Consider the following 25,938-nt stretch of genomic DNA (forward strand, 5'->3'; position numbering starts at 1 on the left):
AACTAGACGCACAACCTCTTGATGGGAGAAGAATCAAAGAATTTGCAGCCAATTTGTTTTTAAACCGCCACAGAGTGGAACTAGGAGTGAGACCCTAGCAGTTAGGATCCAAACCCTCCTTGCTTCATTCTGGCGTCCTTACAAGAAACAGAAATCTGTTTAAGTTAGCTCAAGTGAGGAAGTTCAGGGGGGAGGGTGTCGTTACTGGAAAGCAACAGTGAATTCGCAGAAATGAAGTCTAGAGAACAACCCAAAGCAAGTCACAGGCAGCTGTCCTCTCTATCTTTTGTCCCAGCATAGCTGCCTGTGACAATTTTATGTATCATTTTGGGCCACCGAGTGCCCAGAGATTTGTTCAACTATTATTCTGGGTGTGTCTGTGAAGGTGTTTTTGGATTAGATTAACATCTGTATTGGTAGACCCAGTAAAGCAGATCGCCCTCCCTAATATGGGTGGGCCTTGTCCAATCAGTCCAATCAGCTGAAGGCCTGGATAGAACAAAAGGGCTGACCCTCCCATGAGTAAGAAGGACCTCCTTTTGCCTGACTATTTGAGTGGAGACATTGGTGTGTGTGTGTGTGTGTGTGTGTGTGTGTTTCTGAGAGCACATGGGCGTGCACACAAGTGGGGATGGGGGTTGGGGGGGAGAGAATCTTAATCAGGCTCCATGCTCAGCACAGAGTCTGACATGGGGCTCAATCTCACAACCCTGAGATCATGACCTGAGCCGAAATCAAGAGTCAGAAGCTTAACCAACTGAGCCACCCAGGCGTCCTGAGACATTACCCCGCCCCCCTTCTACAGACTTTGACTGAAACACTGGCTCTTCCTGGGTCTTGAGCCTGCAGCCTTTAGACTAAACGACACCATGGCTCTCCTAGGTCTCCACCTTGCCAACTGCACATCTTGGGACTTACCAGCCTCCATAATTGCACAAACCATTTTCTTATAAGAAATCTATATGTGTATATCTATCTATCCACCCTGTTTCTCTAGACAGCCCTAACACACCACGCTTCTCACTGCAGGTCGGCTTCCTCCACCAGCTTGGGATTACTACCCCCCCACCCCCGCAGTCGGCCTCATATCCTGGCTTTGGTGACCCCAACGCTAGCTCCACTTAGGAACGACCACGTGGCCAAATTCCAAAAGAAGGAAAGTGATAAGCCCAGTTTGGGTCAGAGGAGGAGATGGGGGAGTAGGGGCAGAGCTTCATAGCATAAACACAGCATCTGTTTCTAGAGCCTCCACTCCAGCAGGGGCTGTGGGCACGGGGAGAAGGCTGCCGTGCGAGAGGTAGGCAGGCCTCCAAAGGATTTTGCTGCCACTGAAGATTCTTGCTGCTTCTCTTGATCCTTGAATGCCACGATGTTAGCTGTTTTGTCATCTTCGTGATGGGTCAGGACAGGATCCTGCTTGGTCTCCGGGGGTTTCTGTGACCTTTGATCTCTTTCAGTCATGGCAGTCATGTTCCACTTTGCATGTCTAGGTTGGGGTGTGTGTGTGTGTGGATGTTTTGGCAGCAGAGAGAAAACCAGAGTTGGAGAAAATCTCTAGGATTCGCCACATCGGTGAGAGGCCCAATGGTAATGAGAGTTGGAGACCGAGTAGTAGTGGAGGGGAGAGCACATTTGCTTTTGCTGTGTGGTTTCAGTGAATAATGTCTTATAAAGAGTCAGGGGAGACTAGACCTAAGGCGCAAGTTCATGGTTAAAGTAGACTTGGGGAATCTCAGTCAGCCATAGTGTTTCCAGTGGTCCCGAAATCTAAATTTAGTTCCTAGCATAATCTGATGAATCTCATTTTCCTCAACTGTCAAGTGGAGATAATGAACTACCTATCTCCCAAGGTTGTTGCAAGGGGCAAGGAGGAGATACAGTGCACGCTCAGCACTGAGCATCCTCTGATGGCGACCCTTGGCTCTAGCCCGGCCCGAGGGCCTCACTCCTCTCGCTTTAAAGCTCCAGCTGTGGGTGGGCTTGGGGGCACCCCAATTCAGGGGGCAAATCCCCCTTTCCTGGAGGCCCTTCACATAGCAGGGTAAAGAATAGAAACAGCATACACAGACTCCCCAAGTGCAGATCTTGGGGCTTGTGACAGCCACACCCACTCTCACGGCCCCCTGCCTGGCCCCCTACTGCGGACCATCTCTGCAACATGGGGAATCATTCATTCTCTTTGTCACTGCTCAGGGACAGTCCTCTGATGTCTTGTGACCTCCAAGACCAAGGCTGAAGTCCGAGATACATGCAGTGATTAAGAGCCTGGATTTGGAGATCAAATATTTGAATTCCATTCTCCATTAGATATGTGACATTAGATAAGTCACTTAAGCTTCCTGTGCCTCCGTTTCCTCATTTTAAAGTGGAGGTGGCTTTAATGGCCCTACCTCACGGAGCTGTTGTGGGAAGTGAGACAAGAGTGGAAAGCACCTGGCGTGGTGCCTGGCACCTGGGAAATACTTTGCAAAGGTTGGTTATTACCATTGAGCCTCTGCCACTTTCCTCCGAGGCTGACTAGCAGAGCGGTGGTGATTGATTCAGTCCTCCCTGGCTCGGCGGGTCCCTCGTCACAGGTGAGGCCCCTCCTTTCCCCAGGAATGTGGTCGGCTGGGGTCTGCACATCCCATCGTAGTCCCAGTAGGAGGCCATCTTCAGCACATCACGGGCAGCCCATCAGTGGTGAAGTTTCACGAACATCCTTGGTCACCCATGGTTACTTAGCCTTAGGGACCCGGCCCTGCCAGCCAGTGTTCTGGGTGGCTTCACACAAAGATAAGCCTCAGAGGGTACCTGTGGCTCCGTGTCTGGTCCTGGCCAGCTTCTCCTGGGGAGCGGGCGCTGAGCTCTGTCAGAGTCAAACGCCTTTACCACTTCATGCCCAGCTGTGGCCCGTTGCCTCTGTCTGCCCAAAGGGCCCAGAATCCACACCACTTCATAGCTCCAGCAAAGGCCAGGTAGTCCTTGGGGGCCGGAATATCAAACTCATGAGCCGCCCAGGTTCCTATCCAACTCCAGCCCAGAGGGGACCCTATCTACCCTTCCCGAGGTCCCTGCTCCCACAGCCTCGGGAACAGGCCAAGAGGTATGAGCCACTTAACCAACAAATGAGAGTTCATGTGCAGAGCCCCCTGCCCCGAGTGAACACTGGATTGTGAGTCAGGAGCCCTAAGTTCTGAACTTGGCACTCACATCATCAACCAGCTGTATGACCTCTGGCAAGTCACTTACCTTCCCCAGGCCTTAGTTACCCCTCCATAAAAGAAGAAGCCTAGAGCAAATGATCTTTAAGGCCTGTTCCAACTCAGGTATAGGACTGTAACATGATGCCAGGCACGTACATAGTAGGTGTTCAGGAAATGTTTATTCGGTAATTTAACTCTAAGATTCAAGGCAAGATTCTGCAGGTCCTCACACCCATCTACTTCCCCACTGTGAGTTTTGCCTCTGCTGTTAGCTAATTTATGTTAAGCGCCAGCTTAGGGCCTGGCACATAATAGGTATTAAACCAATGTGAGTTGAGTCTGTATATGCAGTAATTGACAGTAGCCCAGAGACTGAAGACAGAACTGACAGAACATCAGGAGCGGGTCATGGGATCTCAGGGCGGCACGCATTCCTCCTTGTTATAAGCTGCCTTCCCTTCTGGGCATAGTGAAAGTCATTGCTTTGGGGCTTAGAGTATCCAGCAAGCACCACTACTCCTTCTTCCCTGAGCACCATAGGCCCTGCTTTTGCTCCCACTGTTCCCACTGCCTACAGCACCTGTTAGGGGCTGGGATTAATTCCACTTACAAGCTAATAAGCTAGCCGGCTGTTGTTTCATAAATATGGGCAGAAGACATGACTTCCTGAGTCAGACTCAAAGGATTGACCACTCTTGGCACAGCAAGCAGCGTGAGCAACATCGTTATGTCTCTTTCCCTTGTGTCCCTAGTTTCATGGGGCAGCACAGAGGGGCCCAGGTGGATGTTACCCACAGAGGAGCTTTATGTTATAGCTACAGAGCACTGAGCTTGGGGAACCCACCCCTGTCCCCTCCTACCACCACCACTTTAATAGTAAGAAACAAGCAAGCCTGTTCTCTGCCTGGGAGATGTTCCTTCATCCCACAAAGTTGCTGGTGGGAGAACACAACGGTGAGAAATGGTTGGAAAGCGCATGGGCGACCGTGGCTTTGCACACTTAGCACACTCAGTGATAAGAGCCAGGGCTGCTCGGGCCCCATGGTGGACTGCCTTGCCCAAAAACGCCTGGCTCTGATCTCTGCTTGTCACAATTCTATCCACTCTCCAGAGACACTTCATTCTGAAAGCTTTCCCAGCCCTCCTGCCACACGTACTGTCCCTTTTGGATTTCTTTACATCCACCTCTCTCTTTTGTGTCCCGAGCTGCCCCTCCACTACCAGACAAGTGCGAACACTGTGAGGGCAGGGGCCGGTGCTCCTTATTCCTGCATTCCACAACTTAATTGTTCACATCCCGCAGGTGCTTAAACCTTATTTGTTGAGCTGGAGGAATCAAGATCTTCTTTCGTGCTTATGCTTTTGCAGAGTCTTCTGGGACTGACCCTTGGAATGTCTTCAGGATTCCAGAGGCTAAAAATATCTCCCCAAAGCCACCCCATTGGCTTCCTCATAAGGAGCTGGACTTAGCTGTGAGGCTGAAGGTTTGTGCCCACCAGGTGGCGTTCCACCCGTAAGTCTCCAGCTGCCTTTTTCAGACAACTGAAGGACTTGCTTCTCTCCCTGTAAATGTTTAGTTAGGTCCCCTGTTCACAGAGGTAGTTTGTGTAGCATAACCCCGTCATCAGCCCAGCACCCAGATTCAGCCCCCAGGTGCTTGTCTTAGCTCCAGCCCTTCTCAAGACTGGCACCCTGAGGACACTGAGGATGTCCCATCAGGGATTGATGGCTAAGGGATAGTTTAAAAAGGCCCCAGAATTGGGATCAGAAGACCTAGGTTTGAGTCTCCACACTGAAACTTGTTAGTTCTGTTTCTCTGAGCAAGTTATGTAACCTTTCTGGGTCCCTGTAACAGTAGCTGAGAATAAAATATGGGAAAGTATATATAAGCACTTTGAATGTGGACCTGAGGCCAGCCACACCTGGGCTTCCTGTTTAAACTGTCAACCCGTCAGCTCTGTGAACACAGGCACATTCCTTAACCCTCTGAGCCCTGGCTTCCCCACCAGCAAGTCAGAGTTAACATTGCCCTAGAATATAGGGGCGCCTGGCCGGCTCAGTTGGTAGAGCATGTGACTCTTGATCTTGGAGTGAGTTCAAGCCCCACACTTTGGGCATAGAGCTTACTTAAAACAACAACGACAACAACAGTGCCTACAGCATAGTCAGCATTCAATTAATAATGATCACATATGTATTATGTATCCCTAGACCCTAAAATGGTACCCAGTGCCTAACAGGTGCTTAATATCCATTTGTTGAATGAAAGGATTTCAGATGAGGACACTGGGGCACAAAGTGGTTAAGTGAGCATGCGCACACACACCCCCCCCACCAGGTCCCAGCACAAGGGAGTGGTAAAGCGGTGATGCATAGCCAGGCAGTCTGCCTCCACGGTTCGCACCCTGCGCCTCAATACCATGCTATCTTACATAGATATGGATGTTATACATCACCCTTTTATTCATTTAAAATAAGTGTTCACAGCTTTCTCAGGTCCCTGCAGGCAGGGCCGTGGAGTGAGAGGCGTTAGCCCCCTGAGAAACCACATATACTTTCCCCCACAAGGGGTGCCAGGCTGCTGCTCAGCCAGGCCCGGGGGCCAATGGACACATCCCATGACCAGGAGATGAAGGACTAGTTCTGCAGATAGGGTCAGATGGGGGACTGAAGCATGCATGTTTCCCAGGTAAGAGGGCCCTCTGTTTCATTGCTGTTCCCACAGCCACTAGGTCATCCACTCTGCTGACATTTATAGTCTCCTATGTGCCATGCAAAGATAGAGGTGATAGCCAGCATCTGCAATGTGCCAGACTCAGAAGTACTGCAGAACTACTGCAAGAGAGAGCCTAAGAGCCAGCAAGCAACAGCTTGGGAGTCTGGACCAAAGGGAGGAGCATTTAAACTGGGCATTGAAGGGTAAGTAGGAGTTTGCCAGCCAGGTGGGGTCTGGGAATGAAGGGCATTCTGAGCTTATTTGGGGGAATTTAAGAGGTTTGGTGGGGTTGGCATGGGGTGGGAGCATGGGTAAGGAAAGGAAATGGAAAACAATGAAAGTCAGTTGGAGCCAGTTTGTGAAATATGCCCATAGAAGAGATAGAACTCTATCCTGTGGCCAGGGAAGGAAGCGGTGCAACACCGGGTCTGTGTTTTAGAAAGATGTCACAGTGAACGAAGGTTGAATGGGATGGGGAGCAAAGAGACACAAGCTGCAGTTACCAGCTTCATGGGGCTTAACCTCTCTAGACCTCATTTCTCCTCCTCAGTAAAAGGAGGAAAATAATTGTATCTCTGAGGCCGTTTTGAGGCTTAAGTGGGCATATACGTAAAGGACAGTGTAAAGCATCATTAAGTTCCATCAGAGGCTGTTTTGCTTAGCAGTTCTGCACATGGGCTTTGCTGTCTCTTACCCTGGGCTTGGTGACCTGGCCACGTCGGGTAGCACATTTTTAATCCAGGCAACACTGGATGGCAAGGACGTTGGAAAAATGAGGTTGGACTGATAGGACTTGACTTTGTGGTGTGTGGGAGGGGCAATGGGGTCTCTGGTCTCTGGCAAAGGGACGGTCCCTTTCTCTCATGTCTGAGAGCCCAGCTCTGGACCGGAAAAGTGTGAGGTGGACATATTCCAGATGTCCAGGTGAGAATGGATGTCAGCGTAAGACCAGCGCTGCTCTCCTCCAGAGCCAGGGAAAGGCCAAGAGGTCCGGGTGGGCCCGAGGACAGGAGAAAGTAGTAAGAAAGAGGCCCAGCGAGAGGCTGAGAGAAGGCTCCAGAAGACAGCTCTCCCCTCCGAGGCTGGACCGGAGCGGGGGAGACAGGGCGGGCACGGTGGCCCCAGATGTGCCAAACTTGGCCCGGGCGGACAGAGCGGAAGGCCCGCGGTCGGCCGGGGAGGGGGGTGCGAGCGCCCTCCGCCGCGCCCTGGGGAGAAAGGAATCCGAGCTGGGAGTCTGGCGCCGGCAGGAAAGGGGGGCCGGGGTGGTGAGCGAGGCCCAAAAAGAGATGGCAGGAAGCCGGGAGGAGCGAGTGGGGGTGGAGACGGGGAGGGGAAGCNGCGCCAGCCGCCGCCCCAGGCGCGCGCGGTCCGCGGGGCGGTGCGCCTGCAGAGGGCCTTCCTGCGCGGCCCGCTGGGCGTGCTGCGGCTGCTGCAGCTGCTGGCCGGCGCCGCCTTCTGGATCACCATCGCCACGAGCCGGTACCAGGGCCCCGTGCACTTCGCGCTCTTCGTGTCCGTGCTCTTCTGGCTGCTCACCCTGGGCCTCTACTTCCTCACGCTGCTGGGCAAGCACGAGCTGGTGCCCGTGCTGGGTTCGCGCTGGCTCGTGGTCAACGTGGCGCACGACCTGCTCGCGGCCGCGCTCTACGGCGCCGCGACGGGCATAATGATCGCCCAGACGCAGAGCCACAGCTACTGCAACCTCAAGGATTACCAGATGGCCTGCGCCTACCACGCCTTCCTGGCGGCCGCCGTCTGCGGCGGCCTTTGCCTCGGCCTCTACCTGCTCTCGGCCCTCTACGGCTGCTGCCGCCGCTACCAGGGGGAGCAGGAGGTCGCGTGAGCCGCCACGCCGCGGGGCGGGGGCCCTCCCGAGACCGGCGCCCGCGTCCTTCCTGCTGCCGCCGCCCCGCGCCCGTGCGCCCCGGCACCCACCCGTTGCCCTGCGCTCTCGCTCGCGCCCGGGCGCCCCTGGCCCGCAGTTCCCGTCCGACGGCAGAGCCGCCGCCTGGAGTCCCGCCCGCCGCGCCGTCCGCGCCGTCTCCCGGGACCCGGGCAGGGCCGCATCGAGGAGCGGGCCCCCACACACCCTGGACGTCTGAGGCGAAACCTCGCGCTCCCTCGCCCCCTTCCGTGCAGAGAGCGAGACGTGGACAGGCGCCGCGTAGATCCGGGGGAGGCTCCCAATTGGAACAAGCCTTCTGGCTGCGCCACTGCCCCCTCCTTCCTGCCCCGCTGTCGGAAGAGCGCCCCCGGTTCCCTGGCCCCTCTTCCAGCTTTGAGTGCTGTGAAGGGCAGGCTCGTAGCCACGGGCAGAGCTGAGGACAGGCCTCCACCGGTCTCAGGATGAGGAAAGAGTTTGTTTCAGCTCGGGACTGTGCGGGCATCCTGCGCGGTCCGTGCTCTGATGTTGGGGTGGGGCCCGTCTGCAAAGGTGTGGATGGATTGGAAAGGCCCGCGGGCTGCACCTTTGCACGGTTGGAGTCTTCTCGCTCCTCTGCCTGCTCCGCCTTTGTCCTCCGGGTTCTAGGAGGCCAGGCCCAAACGCACACTAGTTTCCCTGGCTTCACCTTCCCAGCCTTCCTCTCACGGGCTTCTGCTCTACCAGCCCCACCTACCAGTATCTTTTTGCCTTAGGGATCCCATAGGACCCTGAAAGAATGTCAAGGAGAGCCCCACCCCTTGCTCTTGGGAAAGCCAAAATAAGATTAGCACCCGTTTACAGACTCCCAGTCCAGCACTGTTTACATTAAAGCAGTGGGTGTTCCCAGGAACCCTCTACCCTCTAAAAGAGGGTTTCAATGCCAAATGGGTTTGTCGAGGTGCTATCTCGCCTTCTTGGAGATTCACGATTCTCATTAGCATATCAAAGGCTCTGAGAAGTCCCGCTATAAAAGAAGCCCAAGTAGTTTAGTTTACAGCGTTAACTGCCTCTGGACCTGGACCAATTAGATTTTGCCACCTAGGACTTCCAAGCATCCCTGTGCTTGCTTGGCTGTCATTGATTCCTAAGGAATCCAGCCCACTGGCCATGGTATGATCGAAGATCTGGGGTGCTCCTTCTCTTTCCCGGGGAATTTCCCTAGCAGAGGGAGGGCTTGCCTCAGTGGGGTAGAAGATAGCTGTCTCTGCCAGGCCCGGGAGAGACCTGGGAATTGGTGGACCTGAACGTTCCTCTACATTGTTTAAAAAACGAAGTCAAGGTTATCCAGATGGTTTCCCAGTCAAAAGGAACATTGCCTATAAGAGATGCTGGCACTGACCATGAGCAACTGGCGAGAGTGGGTCTCACTCACCAAAGAGAGAGGAAAACTCCAAAGTTGGGGTGAACAGCTGGCCCAGCCTCTGTAAGGTAAGGTGCTTCTTGACTTTCTGGAGGGGTCATAGGCCTTTGAATAAAAAATACAGAGCCCCCTTTGCTAAAAGTTAAGAGAGCAAGTTGGAGGGGTGACCACCACAATGCCCAAAGACTTGTACCAATTCAGCCTTTTGCTACATCCTGCAAAGGTCTGCTCTTGGAAAAAGCTCAGCCCTGTCTGGATTTAGAAACTGGAATATGGGAGGCCAGAATGTGTTTTTGGGAGCGTGTTTTTAAAGCTTAGGGAGAGAGGTTGAGGCTTTTCTGTTGTAGCTGTGAAGATGTGGGAGCTGCACGGTGCAGAGCACGAGAGCCTGTCTGCGGGGCTGCTGTGTGCCTGGTACTGCTTGAAGCACTTAGACATATTTCCTTTATTCTTTGGCCTTATTGAGGTGAGTTGTGTTCTTATTCTCCTCTTCCCTAGGAGGCAGATGAGTCGCAGAGAGGTTTAGTGCCTTGTCTAGAGTCCGCCAGACGGTGTGACGGTGGAGCTAGGATCTGGACTCTGGCGGTTGGGCCTCCTCCGGAAGGGGTGTACCCCTAGGGTACATGTTAGAGACTCTTCACGTGGCCACTTTAAAAAATGTCATGGTACAATACACATAGCATAAAATTGACCGGTCACCCATTTTAAAGCATACGGTGTGGTGGCCTTAAGTAGGTTCACACTGGTGTGCAACTGTCACCATCATCCAGTCCCAGAACGTTTTTCACCTTGCAAGACTGAAACTCCGTGCCTGTTAAAATTGTGGTTATTTTTGTTGTCGTCATTACTGTTATTTTCTCTCCTTCAGGAAATCCTAGAACACTGAGCCCTTCACTGTCTCGTTTAGCTTGGAGTCCTGCTGCCTTCCTCCACCTGTTCTTTCAGCCCCCACCACTCACGCTGGCCAGAGCCTGGGGCTGGCCTTTGCTGGGATCCTTGGAAGTGCCTCGGATGGCCCGTGACTTTGGTTCTTCTGTTGCAGGTTTCCATGTTGCAAGATTCCCGTAGCGGTCATGCTGACCTCTCCCAGGGCTCCCTTCCCTTGGCAGGGGACACCATTCTGTGCTGGGCCAGCAGAGGGCTGGAGAGTGGGGAGAGTGGATGACCTCTGCCTAGCAGCTTCCCTTCAACATTGTCCAGTGGAAGATCCAAGATGCATGAAGGTTCATTTTACCTTAACATAAGAGAAATTCTGATTATCTTTGTGCTGTGACTTGGGCCTAAGATTCCAGACCCTGCAGCTTCCCTTCAACTTTGTCCAGTGGAAGATCCAAGATGCATGAAGATTCATTTTACCTTAACATGAGAAATTCCGATTCTCCTTGTGCTGTGATTCGGGCCCAAGATTCCAGACCCCTGGAACCGACCTGTGCACCTCCGTGCCCTAAACAGTGGGTTTTGGCTCCAGGTTTTGTTCCTTTTCTCTTTTTTCAAATCACCATGGAAGTTGCATCCTCAGCTCAGAACCAGTTCCCTGAGGATCTCTTCTTAGCCCCCCAGCTCGTGGTGCTCTGTCTGTGGTCAGGGACCTTACTCAGGAGTAGACATCTCCTTGACCTTCGTGGTACCTTATCCATCCAGATGTGCCTGAAACATTCCAGAGCTCACTGGTTCTTCTAGATGTGCCTTCCTGCTTGGCCTCCAGCTGCTTCTCCAGATGTGAGAAGGACGTGTAAAGCAGCCCCCACACCCATCCCCTCGTCCCCCTGAGACCTTGTACCATAGGAATGGCCACCTGACCTACCCCAGAATTTTTTAATACTGGAGGCAGCCTCATTGGCCTCCCTCATTAGACTACAGGACTCAGTCCAGCTTGAGACCATTGTGGACTCCAACCAGTCCAAAAGCCTAGGACCACTTGCAGATCCAAGAGAGGATTTTTCTAGTGTTCTACAAAGGCCAGAAGAGATGGTGGGAGTGGGAGGGGTGTGGGCCAGTAGCAAGAGGGGACCAATGTGCCTCATTTAATAGTTTAGTGGTGATTACCAGTTTGCTTTTTGGAATAAAGTTTGGTTTGTCTGATGTTGGTGTATATGTCTTCTCTCCCGGCCCCCTGCAGTAAGCCTACGTACCGGGTCCTCCCAGCCTCCCTCCATCCTCTTCTGGCTTCCTGGGAGGGGAAGAAAAATGAGTTCACAGGTTTTCAGTGATTAGGGCAGGACACAGGAAGCGGGGGGGGGGGGGGNGGGGGGGGAAGAAAACTGCCTGTGTCTGCCCCTGTCAAAAGCTGGTGGGAATTCCAGAGGCTTCTAGCCCAGGTCTCAATGACCCTTCTGTTTTTGGAGGCTCCACTTCCTGATGGGCAGGCACGGAATGACTATGATTATGGAGCCAAAGGGTCCTGTTATAGTCCGACTCCCTTATTTTGCAGAAAGGGAAATGAACCCCAGGGAGGAGTGGCGACTTGCCTGGTGTCACAGAGCTGAGTGGGGGCTGAATGGGGTCTCCTGGGGCTCAGGCTCCAAGGCAGACTATGCCGCCTGCTCTGGTGCCACCTCCTGGACACACCCCACCTGGTCCCCCCCCCCATTTCCAGCCCCACCGTGATGAATAAGGGGCTTTGGCAAGGGCGGGAAAGCAGAGTTAGCCGGCTCCCTTGCCAGCTCCTCCCTCCTGTGACCTGAACCTGAAGTCTGCAGCCAGAACATAGGATTCCAGGGGCAGATCTCAGGACTCACTTAGAACAGCTCCAGGCGGGGATCGGATGCTGGGTGTATTCCATACCCACCCTCTTCCAAAGCGCTCTCCTCAGCACAATAACACACACACACACACACACACACACACACACACACACACACACTCCTCTTCATGGTTTGGATTTCCAGGATGGAGGAACATGCCAAGGACCCTCCCTTGAATGCCCCTCTTCCCTCTGTGTCTATTCATGAATTTTGCACAGAATAAAAAGTGGCCTCCCTTTGTGCAAAGGCTGGTAAGCCCCTGGCTGTCGTAGCTCTGTGGAGAATTTTACAGTTGAAAATATGCTTCTACTCATGACCTTCTTTGATCCAGTTAACAGTCTTAATGGTTGGCATTGTCACCCCCATTTAGTAAGGGAAATAGAGCCTCAGGGAGGAGAAAGAAGGGCCTTGTACCTGGTCACACAGCTGGCTAGCGGCAGGACCGGGACTGGAAGGCAGATGTTCTCTCACCACCCTTGGCACCTGGTAAGTCCTTGTGGTCCTCGTGGTCCCCTGGCAGGCTCTGAGGTTCAGGCGGAGCTTGGTTCTCATTCCTGCAGATCAGGTGCTCAGGACTGGTCAATCTGACATTTCCTGTTTAATGCTGGAGGCACTTTGAAGTAAGACACGGCTCTTCAGGGACATAGTTGGGTCTGGGGAATCTGAAGGATTTGCTGTTTTATGTCTATTATTTTTCCTGCTTTTCTAAGGACGGGGGTGCAGTGGTCAGTGGTGAGAAAGGAAAGCTAATAAACCTACATTTGCAGGGATGAAAGGAAAGAGGGATGTGAGAGAGAAAGGCCTGGTTAGCACTATTTATTCATGTTTGTATTATTTTGTTTGTTACAGTAATTATTTGTTAAATAAAATACCAATATATATATCCATTAAAATATAATAACAATATATACCCATTTAAAAAATTAAACTGTACAGAAGGGTACAAAGTAAAAAGAGAAACCATTCAATAATCTTAATCTCAAACGCTAGAGGTAAACCATCGCTAACTATTAACTCTCCTTTTTTTTTTTTTTAAGGATTTTATTCATTCATTTGAGAGAGAGGGAGCTTGAGCAGGGCGAGAGGCAGAGGAAGAAGCAGACTCCCCGCTGAGCAGGGAGCCTGATGTGGGGCTTGATCCCAGGACCTGGAGATCATGACCTGAGCTGAAGGCAGAGGCTTAACCATTGGAGCCACCCAGGTGCCCCTTAACTCTCCTTCTGTAATTTTTGTAACTAATCAAACATACATGGACATGTGCGCACACACACATATACACATTACACTCTTTTACAACACGCTCTTTAAAATTAGTGATAATATAGTTCTAACCCTTTCTAAAGGTCCACGTAAATAGTTGGGGGCTGCAAGAATTTTGTGTACTTTCTGGAACGTTTATAACTTTCCCACATTGGTTAACTTTGTCACTCCCTTGGCTGCTTCCTGTAGAAATCTTAGTAAAACCCTTCAAAGGGGATGGGTCATTTTTTTTTTTTTTACAGATGAGTAAATAGAGGCTTAGGAGGGGAAGGGAAGTGACTCTCTGTGCCTCCACCCCGCCAAGAGTAGCAGGGATCGGAGGGAGCAGTGGGTGGCTGTATTTCACTTCATAGCCAGTCTTGGGGGAGAGAAACGCCAGGGACCAGTGGGGGCAGCTGAAAAGAAGTGAGGAGGGCCTGAGGCTCTCTGGACCCTGTATGGCAAGGGAGAGGTATGCTGAGGTGGCCAGAACCCGAAGGAGAGCACAGGGCATAGCCAGAGGGAGGGTGTGGACCACTCCCCAGCAACCTCCGCCTGTGGAAATTCCAGCCAGGCTCCTAATCGGAAAGCCCTTTTGCCCTCCCTGTTCCATGACCCCATTGCTGCTGAACTGGATGGCTGTTTGGGATCTGGCTGGCACCGGGGCTGTGACATTCCTTCATCAGCACTGAGGTGAGGGCAAACTCCCAGAGGCAGGTCCTCCAGGTTCCGCTCTGTGTCTCCCACAGATGATGGATGCAGGTTCTCCTTGCTGCCATCTCCAGGAGCCCTGAAGGGGGTGCTCTAAAGCCCCAGGCATAAGGCCCTTCTGAGTCAAGGCTGGCAAGAGGGGAGAAAGGGAACCAACTTTCTGAAGTGTCTGCAGTGAGTCAAGAACAAGTCTGAAGGGGGCGCCTGGGTGGCACAGCGGTTAAGAGTCTGCCTTCGGCTCAGGGCGTGATCCCAGCGTTATGGGATCGAGCCCCACATCAGGCTCCTCCGCTATGAGCCTGCTTCTTCCTCTCCCACTCCCCCTGCTTGTGTTCCCTCTCTCGTTGGCTGTCTCTATCTTTGTCGAGTAAAGAAATAAAATCTTTAAAAAAAAAAAAAAGAAGAACAAGTCCGAGGATGCCTTACATAATAACAGTGCTTGTCATCCTCACAAGCCCATGAAGTGTTAAATATCCCCATTTGCTAGACCTGGAGACAGGCTCAGAAGGGTAAACTGATTTCCCCAGGTCACCTAAGTGACAGAAACAAGATTCAAACTCAAGTGTGTGCTCCCATGCCATGCTGTTTCAGCAGACAAGCTGTTTCTCCCAGCTGTCCAAAGACCCCACTGAGAGCAACGCTGGGTTTTCTAATAGCTATGTTTTGAGCTAAAGCAGGAAGGAAAGACTGCGAAGAAAGTGGTATCATTACAAATCTGAATTATGTCAGCTACTCACTTCTCGGTTTACAGTGAAGTTCGGTTTCACCAGCTCACTGCGCTGAAGCCACTCTCCCGAAGGACTCAGAGTGTCCCTCCCCTCAGCCCTCCCTCCTCCTGAGACCTCATGCCATAGGTATGGCCACCTGACCTGATCCCAAACTTGGATACGGAGCCCTCTGCCTTTTGAAATCTTGTTCTGTTCTCTGTGCTGGCTCTTTCTGTGTCCCCTCAACGGTTAATATGACTGGCTCTAATTTTGAGGTAAGCTCAGCCTGTGATGTCACAAGCGAGACCAAACTCTTCTTAGTTATCTGTTCTTTGGCAACTTACTAAAGTTCTTCATCTGTTTCATCGCTCCCTGAACGGGGTTAATGCTAGTGGCCGCCTCCCTGGTCCCTGGTCCCTGGGAAGGGCTTGCTGCGTTGCTGCCCCCCGCAGAGTTCCGGGCAACCAGTCCCTACTGGCCAGCTCCCAGCCGGGTAGTGCTGTTGGGAGGACCTCAGGTAATGTTTGTGGAGTGCGGACCTGAGCCTCAGCACGTGCTCATAAACGTTACTTCCCTTCTCCCCGACTCCAGCTGGCTCTCTTCCGCCTGAGGACTGTCACTCTCACCGGCCCTGATGGGTTGATCCCTCTACTTTCTTTCTTGTGGTCCGATTTGAGCTTTCTTGAACGATAGAACAGAAATGTTAAAAATTACTGTTACCTACGGGAAGGTTGGATCCTCTTTTCCCCAGAGTCCAAGGTCCTTCTTTGCCTTCCTTTTTATTCCCTGGAGCCTGCTCTGTGCTCCCAGCAGTACCCCCGCCTGCCTCCTTTCAGCCTGGAAGGGGGACGCCCTGTTCTCCTCTTGTTTCTTGAGGTTCTAGCCCATCTCGAGAGAGATGAACTGACTGAGGATTCTCAGGTGTCAGTAGTGAGATGTTCACAGACTCCCCTCATTATGTGTTTGCAGGCTCCTCCATGAATGCTCTCAAATCAGAAGTTGTCCAGGCACAGGGGTGGGCGGGGTGCGCGGGGTTTCTGAGTGGCTGGCTTCCCTCGCTGTTTTGTATCTGGGCATTTCACAACATGTCTTTCCTCACTTCCCTGCTAAACTGTAAACTCTGTTGTATTTATCAGCTTGTCACCTTCTCCTCCCAGCCACCCCTACAAACTACTGAACTCGCAGGGTTTGTTTTTTAAGTTAAAATGATGAACTACCAGGGCGCCTGGCTGGCTCAGTCGGTAGAGCATGTGACTCTTGAACTTGGGGTTGTGAGTTCAAGCTCCATGTTGGGTGTAGAGGTTACTTAAAAATCTTAAAAAAAAAAAGAATTACCTCAGTGATTTTTTTTTTAACCTCAGTGTTCTTAACATAGATCCCAGAAGACCAAGGTGAATGGAATCTTTTTGCAGTGACCGTGATAGTGATGATAATAATATTGTTAATGGCATTAATAGTAAGAAAGATTACACATTGTCCCTGTATTCTTGTATTCATAGTTTGCACAATATTTTCACATCTATTTCATTTCATCCTTATATGAACAGGTGAACAGTTCAGATAATAACAGCATTTTGTAGATGATGCTCAGAAGAGTGAAGTGTTTGCCTAGGTGTTTGTTTGTTTTTAGAGAGAGTGAGAGAGTGCGAGTGCTAACGAGGTGGGGGAGGGGGCAGAGAGAGAATCTTAAGCAGGCTGCTTGCCCAGCCCGGAGCCCAACACGGGGCTCGATCTCGTGACCCTGAGATCATGAACTGAGCTGAAATCAAGAGTCGGACGCTTAACTGACGGAGCCACCCAGTCGCCCCTAGATATTTCTTTCTTTAAACAGATTTATTAGGATATACTTAATGTACATTAAACTGCATATAGTTTAAATGTACACTTTGATAAGTTTTGACATATGTATACATTCATGAAACGATCACCATGATTAAGACAGTAAATGTATCCATAATGACCAAAAGCTCCCTCGTTCCACTTGGTAATTCCTTCTTATCTCCCCCACCCCCAAGCAACCATTGATCTGCTTTCTGTGACTAGAGATTAGTTTATAATTCTAATACATATGTATGGCATATGTTTTTTTTTTTTCTGGGGTGAGGGGAGGTATGTGGCTTCTTTTTAAAATTGTTTTGAGATTCAATCGTGCTACTATGGTAATAATAGTTTGTTCATTACTATCACTGGGTATTATCCCATTATAATCTGTTTATCCATTCACCTGTTGATGGGTGTTTGTATTGCTTCAGGTTTTTGGTTATTGCAAATAAAGCTGCTGTGAACATTCAGGTACAAATCTGTGTGTGGACATGTGCTTTCATTTCTCTTGCATAAATAGCCAGCAGTAGAAGGGTTCAGTTGTGTGGTAGGTATATTCGTATTTTTTTTTAAAGATTTTATTTATTTATTTGACAGAGATAGAGACAGCCAGCGAGAGAGGGAACACAAGCAGGGGGAGTGGGAGAGGAAGAAGCAGGCTCGTAGTGGAAGAGCCTGATGTGGGGCTCGATCCCACAACACCAGGATCACGCCCTGAGCCGAAGGCAGACGCCTAACCGCTGTGCCACCGAGGCGCCCCTATCCGTATTATTTTTAAGTTGGCTATATTCCAGATGATATTTGGGGTGTGTGTGTGTGTGTGCTATTACTTGGCACTTGTATCAGTGATGGTAATTCTGGACTCACAGAATAAATTGGGAAGTTTGCCATCTTGTTCTGTTTGGAATAGTTTAACAGATTATTTTATTGATGGGTTTGATAAAAATTGACTACAAAAGAACCTGGGCCTGATGCCATTCAGGAAATTTGTTAATCCTTTCAGTTTCCTAAATGATAGTTGGTCTTTTCAGGTTTTTGGTGGGTCACCTACAGCAGTCCACTGGTGGCATATTTATTCCAGCAGCCTCCCATCTAATTCTCCAATTTAGAATTAGGGCCTTTTTTTTTTTTCTTTTTAAAGTAATGTCTAAGCCCAATGTGGAGCTCAGACTCATAACGCTGAGATCAAGAGTCCCATGCTCTCCTGACTGAGCCAGCCAGGTGCTCCTAGAATTAGAACCTTTTTTTAAAAAACATTTAAAAAATTTAAATTCAATTAATTAACATATAGTGTATTATTAGTTTCAGAGGTACAGGTCTGTGATTCATCAGTCTTATATAATACCCAGTGCTCATTACACCACATGCCCTCCTTAATGTCCATCACCCAGGTGCCCCATCCCTCCACCACCCTGAATTAGAACCTTTTGAAGAAAGAATTTTGGGCTATTCATTGCTGTATTCCCCTGAAAGGCACATAATAAATCGTCGTTCAGTGGAACGAATGAATATTAATGTTTAGCTGCTATAACAAACACTCTCCAACAAGTTGGTACATTAATTTAATAAAAATCTCTTTGTTATTCACATACAAATCTGTTTCTTCCTCATATAACTGTCCACTGTGGATATCCCAGGTCAGTGGGCTCCTTTCCACTGTGATGATTCAGGGACTCAGGCTCCTTCCAACTTGTGGCCTGGCCATTCCCTCTGCATTGGGCTGGCATTTGGGAGAAGAGAGGAAGGAGGAAGTTTCTGATTTTTAAATGCCTCGGTCTAGAAGTGACACTCATTGCTTCCACTTACTTCCTTTGGTGAGTCACATGAGACGATCTATATGCAAGGGGCTGGGAACATAGCTCCTGGCTGGGCGTCTGCTGCCCAGCTGGACTCTATACCATGAAGGGGCGACGAGACTTTTTGGTGGACAGTTAATTGTCTCTTTCACAGGAGGCCACAAGGTTTTATTGCTGAATTTTCACTGTTTTGCTCTGTGAGGCTTTTTTTGTGCCTGTGTTTGATGAATGGTTGTTTTCACGGCTGCCAAGAGCTATTGAGTCAGAACGTAACTGCAGACATCCATTTCCTTGCTGTGTTTGTCTGACAGCTCACTGCCTCACAGCCGGGAAACTCATTACTCAAGAGTACTTCTTCCCCAGGTACAAGAACATAAAGATGTATTTATTGAACTCTTTTCAGAGCAATGGCAGTGAGCTGTTAATAATAAACTATACTCAAATATTAAGGGTAAATACTAGAGAAAATGCAAATATTAAAGACAGTCTAAAAATACATACAGGTCAAATATTTATTTATTCATTCACTTTTTAATGGAAACATAATTCATGTAACACAAAATTTCATACAATGTAACATAAAAAGTCTCAGTTTTAAAATGTGTAATTCAGTGGTTATAGTATATTCACAAAGTTGTACAACCATCACCACTATCCAATTCCAGAATATTTCCATCATTCCAAAAAGAAACCCTGTACCTGTTAGAAGTCACTCCCTGTTCCTGCCCTTCCTCCCGGCCCCCAGTGCCTGGCAACCACTGATCTACTTTCTGTCTGTACAGGTTTGTCTGTTCTGGACATTTGGAATAAACAGATTAATACAACATGCGGCCTTTTATGTTAGTTTCTTTTATGTGGCATACTGTTTTCAAAGTTCATCCATGTTGTAGCATGTGTGAGTACTTCATTTCTTTTTATCGCTGATGAATATTTCATTGAACGGATATATTACACTTTGCTTATCCATCATTCTTTCATTAAAACATTTCTTTTTTTTTTTTTTTAAAGATTTTATTTATTTATTTGATAGAGACAGAGACAGCCAGCGAGAGAGGGAACACAAGCAGGGGGAGTGGGAGAGGAAGAAGCAGGCTCATAGCAGAGGAGCCTGATGTGGGGGCTCGATCCCACAACGCCGGGATCACGCCCTGAGCCGAAGGCAGACGCTCAACCGCTGTGCCACCCAGGCGCCCCGTCATTAAAACATTTCTAATTGTGGCAAAAGACACATAACATAAAATTTACCATCTTAACCATTTTTGAAGTGTACAGTTGTGTGGTGTTAAAGTATGTTCCCATTGTTGTGCAACCATCTCCGGGACACTTCTCATCTTGCAGAATTGACAATCTGTTTCCATTAAACAATAACCCCCCACTCGCCCCTGCCTCCACCCTTGGCATCAACTATTCCACTTTCTGTCTCTATGAATTTGACTACTCTAGGTACCTCATTGAAGTGGAATGGTACAATAATGGTTGTTTTGTGACTGGCTTAGTTCACTCTGCATTCATGTCCTCAAGGTTCATTCATGTTGTGGCATGTGTCAGAAGTTTCCTACTTTGTAAGGCTGGATAGTTTATTGTATGTATATACCACATTTTATTTATCTATTCATTCATTAATGGAAACTTGGGTTGCTTCCACATTTTTGGCTATTGTGAGTAATGCTGCTATAAACATGGATGGATAAATATCTCTTTGAGACCATGCTTTCAGTTCTTTTGGGTATATACCCAGAAGTAGCATTGCTGGATCATACAATAGTTCTGTATATAATTTTTTTGAAGATACCACATACTGTTTCCCTTACAGGATGCATTATTTACATTCCCACAATGGTGCACAAGGGGTCCAGTTCCTCCATATCCTCACCAACTCTTGCTATTTTCTGTTTTATTCATTTATTTTAAAATAAGCATTCATTGAATATTTACTATGCCAAACTCTATACTTGGCAGAAACTGGGGCTGCCAAGATTGTTAAATTGCAGTCTCCCTGCTCTCAGGAACAAAGGGAGATTCTAGAGATAGGTTGAAATGCGAGGTAATAGGCGCTTAATAGAATCAGAGCTTTGTGTAAACACAGAGGAGGAAATGAGGAATTATTTGGGGAAAACTTCACAAAGGACTTGACATTCAAGCTGGATGTTGAAAGGTGTGTGGGAGGAGTTCAGGTGGAGGAGGAAGGGTTTTCTAAGCCCACAGAGCTGCACCTAGCAGTTAGCCTCCAAGATGGACTCCAGGTTGGCCCCATTGACTATCCCCTGGTAGTCATGCTCTTGTAAAAACCTCCCACTATACATTGGGACATTGAATAGTTCTGACCTGTAAAACCAATAGGATATTGTGAAAATGATAGTGTGTGACTTCTGAGGATATATCACAGGAGATCTTGTTCACTCTTGGATTTCTTGCTCTGGAGGAAGTCGGCCACCATGTCAAGAGGACACTCGAGATGCCTTCTGGAGAATGCCAGGTGAAGAGGAACTGAAACCTCCTCCCAGGCTATCAGAAGAATGCCAGCATCAGTTTGTCTGCTGTGTGAGGAAGTCACTGTGCAAGCCAATCCTCTAGCCCCATTAAGCCTTCAGATGATGGCAGCCGTGGCCAACAGCTGACTGCAATCTCACGAAAGTTGGAGCCAAAGCCGCCCATGAAGCTGCTCTCCATTTCCTGACCAAAACCACCCCAAAGCCAAAAAGCAACGTGAGAAAATATAAATTTATTATTGTTTTAATCCATTAAGTTTTGAAATAATTTGTTACACAGAAAGAAATAATGAATACAGCTCGAAGCATGACAAAATCTGGTATGTGATGAAAATGGTGGCAAGAGAGACCACAGACAGAAACTCCCAAGTGAAAGGTGGCTCTCCCAAGGTTTGTGTAAGAGTGGGTGAGGGAGCCATCTGGTGGACGTAGGTGTGCTTGGACATTCTTTTCTCTTACCACTCCTATTTTCCAGCTTCTACCCAGTATTTCCCACTAGTATTTCTCCAAGGGCCACAGTGAGGTTTAGGAGTCAGTCATGTGGGCCATACACACCCTCGCTTAGAGATGCAAAGACTACCCTCTGGAAAATGTCAAGTTATTAGTTATCCTCTTTTACGAGTTTATTTTCTCCTTCAGTCTCGTTCACTGATTCAGGGGCACTAGGATTTGAGGCAAAGAATGAAGACTCAGAATACTGGAGAAGGGAAAGAAGGAACTGGGAGAACTTCATTATACAAAATTCAGAGTTAGACTCCCAAAAGCAGAGTCCAGTTGACCAGTGTCTGGTTACCAGGGGAAGACTTTGTTCATTGCTATTGGCCATGACTGTTGTCCTTTTCTGGTCTTTAGAGCCTTTTTATATCCTCCAGTGCTCCCCCCGGAATAATGTCTAGTTCTTGAATAATATCTCTCAATTGCGGAGCTGCCAGAAGAGAGAACCAATAATACTACTGGCCACAGCGAGTATGAGGCCAATGGTCCAGGCCCACCCAACGAGGAATTGCAAAGTAACCAATATTTACGTTTGGAAGAAATTACTGATTTACTTACTTAACTCTTCAGGTTGTTAAGATATTAAAGAAAAAAAATTTTTCTATACTTCTAGACTCATCCTAAAGGCGGAGAGGCAGAGTCCAGCAGACAAGCCTGGCCCAGCCACAAAGCCAGGTCCATTCCTCTGAGAAGTAGGAGGATTTCTGAATATAGCTTAGTGGTCAGGGTGGGGGTTCGGATCTGTCTACATTCCAACTGTTTGGAGGGGTAAGTGATAACTTCCAGCTGGGACAATCAGAGAAGGGGTACAGATATTCGGCCCCTGCTTAAACCAATGGGTTGGATTTGGACCAAAGCGGCGAGACGCGCCGTCGTAAACCTCGCGCTCCCGGGCCTCCGCAGTATTTCGCAAATCGCGGTCACTGAGTGACCCAGTTGGATCTGGGTGGGGCTAACCGAGGAAAGACGCGCAGGCGCAATGCTGACGAGGGCGCTCACCTGTGCTAGATCGGGCGGAGCTAAACGCTGGAGCGGGAGGCGGGGCGGGCGTGATGATGTCATGGACACGCCGCCGCAGAGCAATTCGCGTCCCGGAAGCAGCGGCGGCGGCGGCGGCGGCGACGGCGGGGGAGGTGGCGGAGGCTCTCCGGTTTGCGACTTCAGAGAGGCCCTTGAAAGAGGGGCATCCTCGGGGTGGGGCGGGCCTGAGGAAACGCTCCGGGGCCTGGTGGCCCTTCCAGTGCTCTCTGGCCGTCCCCGCCCCTCCCCCACCAGCCCAGCGACCGGGTAGGTGACGTCCCAACCCCCCCCCCAGCCCCATCTTCGGGTCTCTGCCGACTGTTCGGAGTTGGGTGCCTGGACGTCGCGGGGCCGCCACCTGCTGGCCAGCGACTTTGGGCGTGGCCTTCCCTGGTCTGGGCAGCAGGGCCCGAAGGGACTGCGTGGGCTGCAGAGGTGGTCCAGGCCTCTGCCAGCGCTGACCAGCTTCACCCCCTCCAGGGCTTTTTGCCTTGCATCCTCCCTGAGTCCTTTAGTCCGAGCTCCGCCTGTGGGTATTTGGGGCTCCCAGTGGCCCCTTGATCACATCCCCACCCCCAATCCCCGTCAGGTCGCGGTCCATTGCGAGGAACTGGCTTATGTTGCTGTGCGTCAAGGTTCCGCCCGTTCCGTCGCCTCTTTTTTTTTTTTTTTTTTTTAGGGTTTGGGGTAGGACTTTGAAATTAGGGAAGAGGGTGAGGGTCTCTCTTTCGGAGAGGGGAGATGGGAACGGGGCCTTATGGAACGAGGTGGCTGCCCCTTGGGGTTCAAGGGAAAAGGAAGGGTAATGAGTAGGAATGGTCCAGGAAGTTGCTGGGAACAGAAAGAAAGAAGCGTTAGAAAATGGGGCGGGGCAGGAGAAAGCTAGGGAGTCCTAGAGGATGGACAGTTCGTTCACTCATTCAGTGAGCATTAATTAACCTTCCACTGTGTACAGAAGCTGTGGTAAATGGAAGACAGAGTTTTTGACCTGGTGGAGCTCCAAGTTAAGAAGCACAGACCGGCAAGGAAGCAGGGAGCTTTACTTTGGTGTGATAAATGCTTTTAGGGCAAGTACATGATCCATTGGGATAATGGGGGACTGTCTCCCATTCCAGACTGGGGACGTTGGCAAAGACCTCTCAGATCAAGGGAGCAATGTTTCAGCCTTTACCTGAAGGATGAGTAGGAATTAACCAGGTCAAGAGTGGGTGGAAAATACTCCAGATCATCATTTCTTTTTAGACATCAGGCTGCCTCTTCCTAGCAGCCATGTGTGCTTGGTCTTTATGGTGTACACTCTTGATGGGTCTGCGGGGAAAAGAACATTAGATGGAGAGTCAGAAGAGCAGGATTTTATATGTGGGCGATTCACTTCACCCTGCTGAACGTGTTTCCTCTCTGTGAAGTGGTATTCCACCTGTAACCCTTCCTACCTCACAGGTTTGTTATGGGCACCACATGAAATAATGGGAGTAGAGGTGTGTTGGGGATTGGAAGTGCAATGCAAATGTCAGGAATTATGGTTGCAGGATGCAGACATCAGAGCGTGAGGGGAATGGGCCGGAGGTGAGCCCCAGCGTGATGCCTGAGGCTCCCCTGGAGTCTCCACCTGCCCCTACCAAGTCCCCGGCATTTGATCTTTTCAACTTGGTTCTGTCCTACAAGAGGTTGGAGATCTACCTGGAACCCCTGAAGGATGCAGGTGACGGTGTCCGGTACTTGCTCAGGTAACAGACTTTGTAGGGTTGCTCTGACCGTCTGGACCTTGTTTCCTGCTCCATACTTGTGCTGGCCATTTAGGCAGTTGCTGGGCTGTCCTTTCTACCCTAGTGAGGAGTGGTTCTGGGAGGTCCGTTGGTTCCCTGGGCTTACTCCAGATCCATCCCAGGAGAGGCAGGCCCTGGGAACCATATGGTCTTTCACCAGAGTTTCTTCTTTGTCATTCAGTAAGCTCATACCTCAGGACTGCTAACTAGCCTTGAACATCGGGTCTTCTAAATCTTAAAGGAGGTTTTTTTGTTTTTGTTTTTGTTTTTTCTTTTCTCTTAGTATTAGCATAATTAATATTTTAAATTAGGATGTAATTTTGAAAATAAGTTAAATACAAATACCTATGAATAAGAGGGTACCCTTTTTACTAATCTTTTAGGATTATGGAGCTCAAAATTTTTTGTTCTTATTTTGCTTTGATTTTCATCCTCTATAATTTCTTTTTTCCCTCTTCAGCTCACTTTATTTCTTGCCTTAAAGAATTTTAATTACAGATATATGCTGTTCCACTCCCTAAATACTTCAGTTTATCTAATAATGACATTTTTTTTAATGAGAAAAAGCAACATCACATGTAACAGAGTTAACAATAATTTCTTGATATCATCTTATACTCAGTTCATATTCAGATTTTGTCAGTTGTCCCAAGAATGTCATATTTTGGCCGAATCAGATTCCAGTCCAGGACTGTGCATTCTATGTGGCTATTATGTCCCTTAAGCCGTTTTCAATCTAAAATGGTTTCTTTTTCATGATACTGACTTGCTGGAGACTGAGCTTACTGTCCTGGAGAATTTCTTACTTAGATTTGTCTGGTTGCTTCCTCATGGTGCAAATTGGAAGTTAGAGTTAAAGGTTGGATCATATTCCAGTGAAACTCCCTCCCCCACAAAGGTCTTGTGTTTCTAATATTGGGAGCCACATAAAACCTGGTTGTCTTCAGAGCAGACATTCATAACCTGGAGCCTGTGAGTGGGGCTTTAGGGCTCACTCAGCCTCCTGAAACTACATGTAAAACTTTGTGCACACATGTGTATTTCTAAGGGAGAAGTTTTTAGTTTTCATCAGATTCTCTTAAAGCTCTCCAGTCCCCTGAGAAGAGGTAGGAGGTAGGGTGAGTGGAGTTGGGTTAACCTCTTAGAGTACTATTGAATATTCATTCTTAACCTCAATCTGGAAATAGTGGGAGGTTTATTTTTAACTTTCTGAATAAGGCCTTAAATTTTTTGTGTTAACCCCAGAGCCCCTTTAATTTATGGCATTAGCCTTAGAGGTGAGCTAGTTTGTATTCCAGAGCAATGTTCTTTATCATTAGATCACTGTCCCCTTGGTGCAAGGGATAGGAGAGATGGTATGAGGGGCGTATTTTATAATCCCACCATGACCACCCAGCTGAAATGAATTTTAGTCTTTCTTAGTGGAGGGGATGGGCCCTGGGGCTTTCTACTGTGCACACATGCAGGTGTACGTTTGCGTGCGTGTGTGTGTGTGTGTATGTGTGTTTTACCCTTTTGTGGCAAAGCACGAAAGTTAAATATAGCCTGCCCTTCACCTTTTCCACCACTGGTCTCTTAGTGCTTCTTGGCACTCATATGTTAGGGTTTTTCCATTTTATGAAATTAGAAATCTGAGGATGTGGTGGGATTGATTAAAGCTGGTTGGAGGGGGAGCAGTGTTTGGCCCAAAAAGCCCCCAGGAGCTTGTGGTTTTGTGCCACTGGGAGACAGAGCACTGGTCTGTGAAAATGGCTGTCAGATTAGTTTGTGCTTTTGCTTGTTCTTTTCTTAGTAAAGAGGATCTGACTTTCAAGAGGGACCTAATCTTGAGCTTTGTCTGTTAGGGCTGAAGCCTAGAGTTGCATTAGATTTTTAAAAGATTCCTCTCTTCTGGAATCAGCTCCTCTAGCAGGTAGATCTCTATGACCGAAGCGTCAGTAAAGACATGAGGAAGAATGGGAG

The 25,938-nt window shown here is 49.1% G+C and overlaps 2 protein-coding genes across 9 annotated transcripts in view; both read left to right on the plus strand.

Moving 5' to 3' along the window:
• The first annotated feature begins 6,208 nt into the window (after positions 1-6,208).
• MARVELD1 (MARVEL domain containing 1) lies at positions 6,209-10,762 on the plus strand. Its single transcript, XM_034663615.1, has 3 exons — positions 6,209-6,212; positions 7,122-9,256; positions 10,231-10,762. The coding sequence occupies exons 1-2, from the start codon at positions 6,209-6,211 to the stop codon at positions 7,745-7,747; spliced, it is 630 nt and encodes a 209-aa protein (XP_034519506.1). The 3' UTR covers positions 7,748-9,256; positions 10,231-10,762.
• An 11,504-nt stretch (positions 10,763-22,266) lies between these two features.
• ZFYVE27 (zinc finger FYVE-type containing 27) overlaps positions 22,267-25,938 on the plus strand; it is a 36,102-nt gene continuing 32,430 nt past the window's right edge. For 3 of the 8 annotated variants that reach the window (XM_034663098.1, XM_034663095.1, XM_034663097.1), the window contains exons 1-2: positions 22,267-22,477; positions 23,740-23,937. In XM_034663098.1, the coding sequence (XP_034518989.1) occupies positions 23,741-23,937 (197 nt within the window). In that variant the 5' untranslated portion in view covers positions 22,267-22,477; position 23,740. Of the gene's footprint in view, positions 22,478-23,739; positions 23,938-25,938 lie in introns of those variants that run through there. The other 5 variants (XM_034663099.1, XM_034663096.1, XM_019797221.2 and 2 more) reach the window with 3 other exon arrangements.

Source organism: Ailuropoda melanoleuca, chromosome 6 (assembly GCF_002007445.2).
Source record: "Ailuropoda melanoleuca isolate Jingjing chromosome 6, ASM200744v2, whole genome shotgun sequence".
NCBI classification, from domain to species: Eukaryota; Metazoa; Chordata; class Mammalia; order Carnivora; family Ursidae; genus Ailuropoda; species Ailuropoda melanoleuca.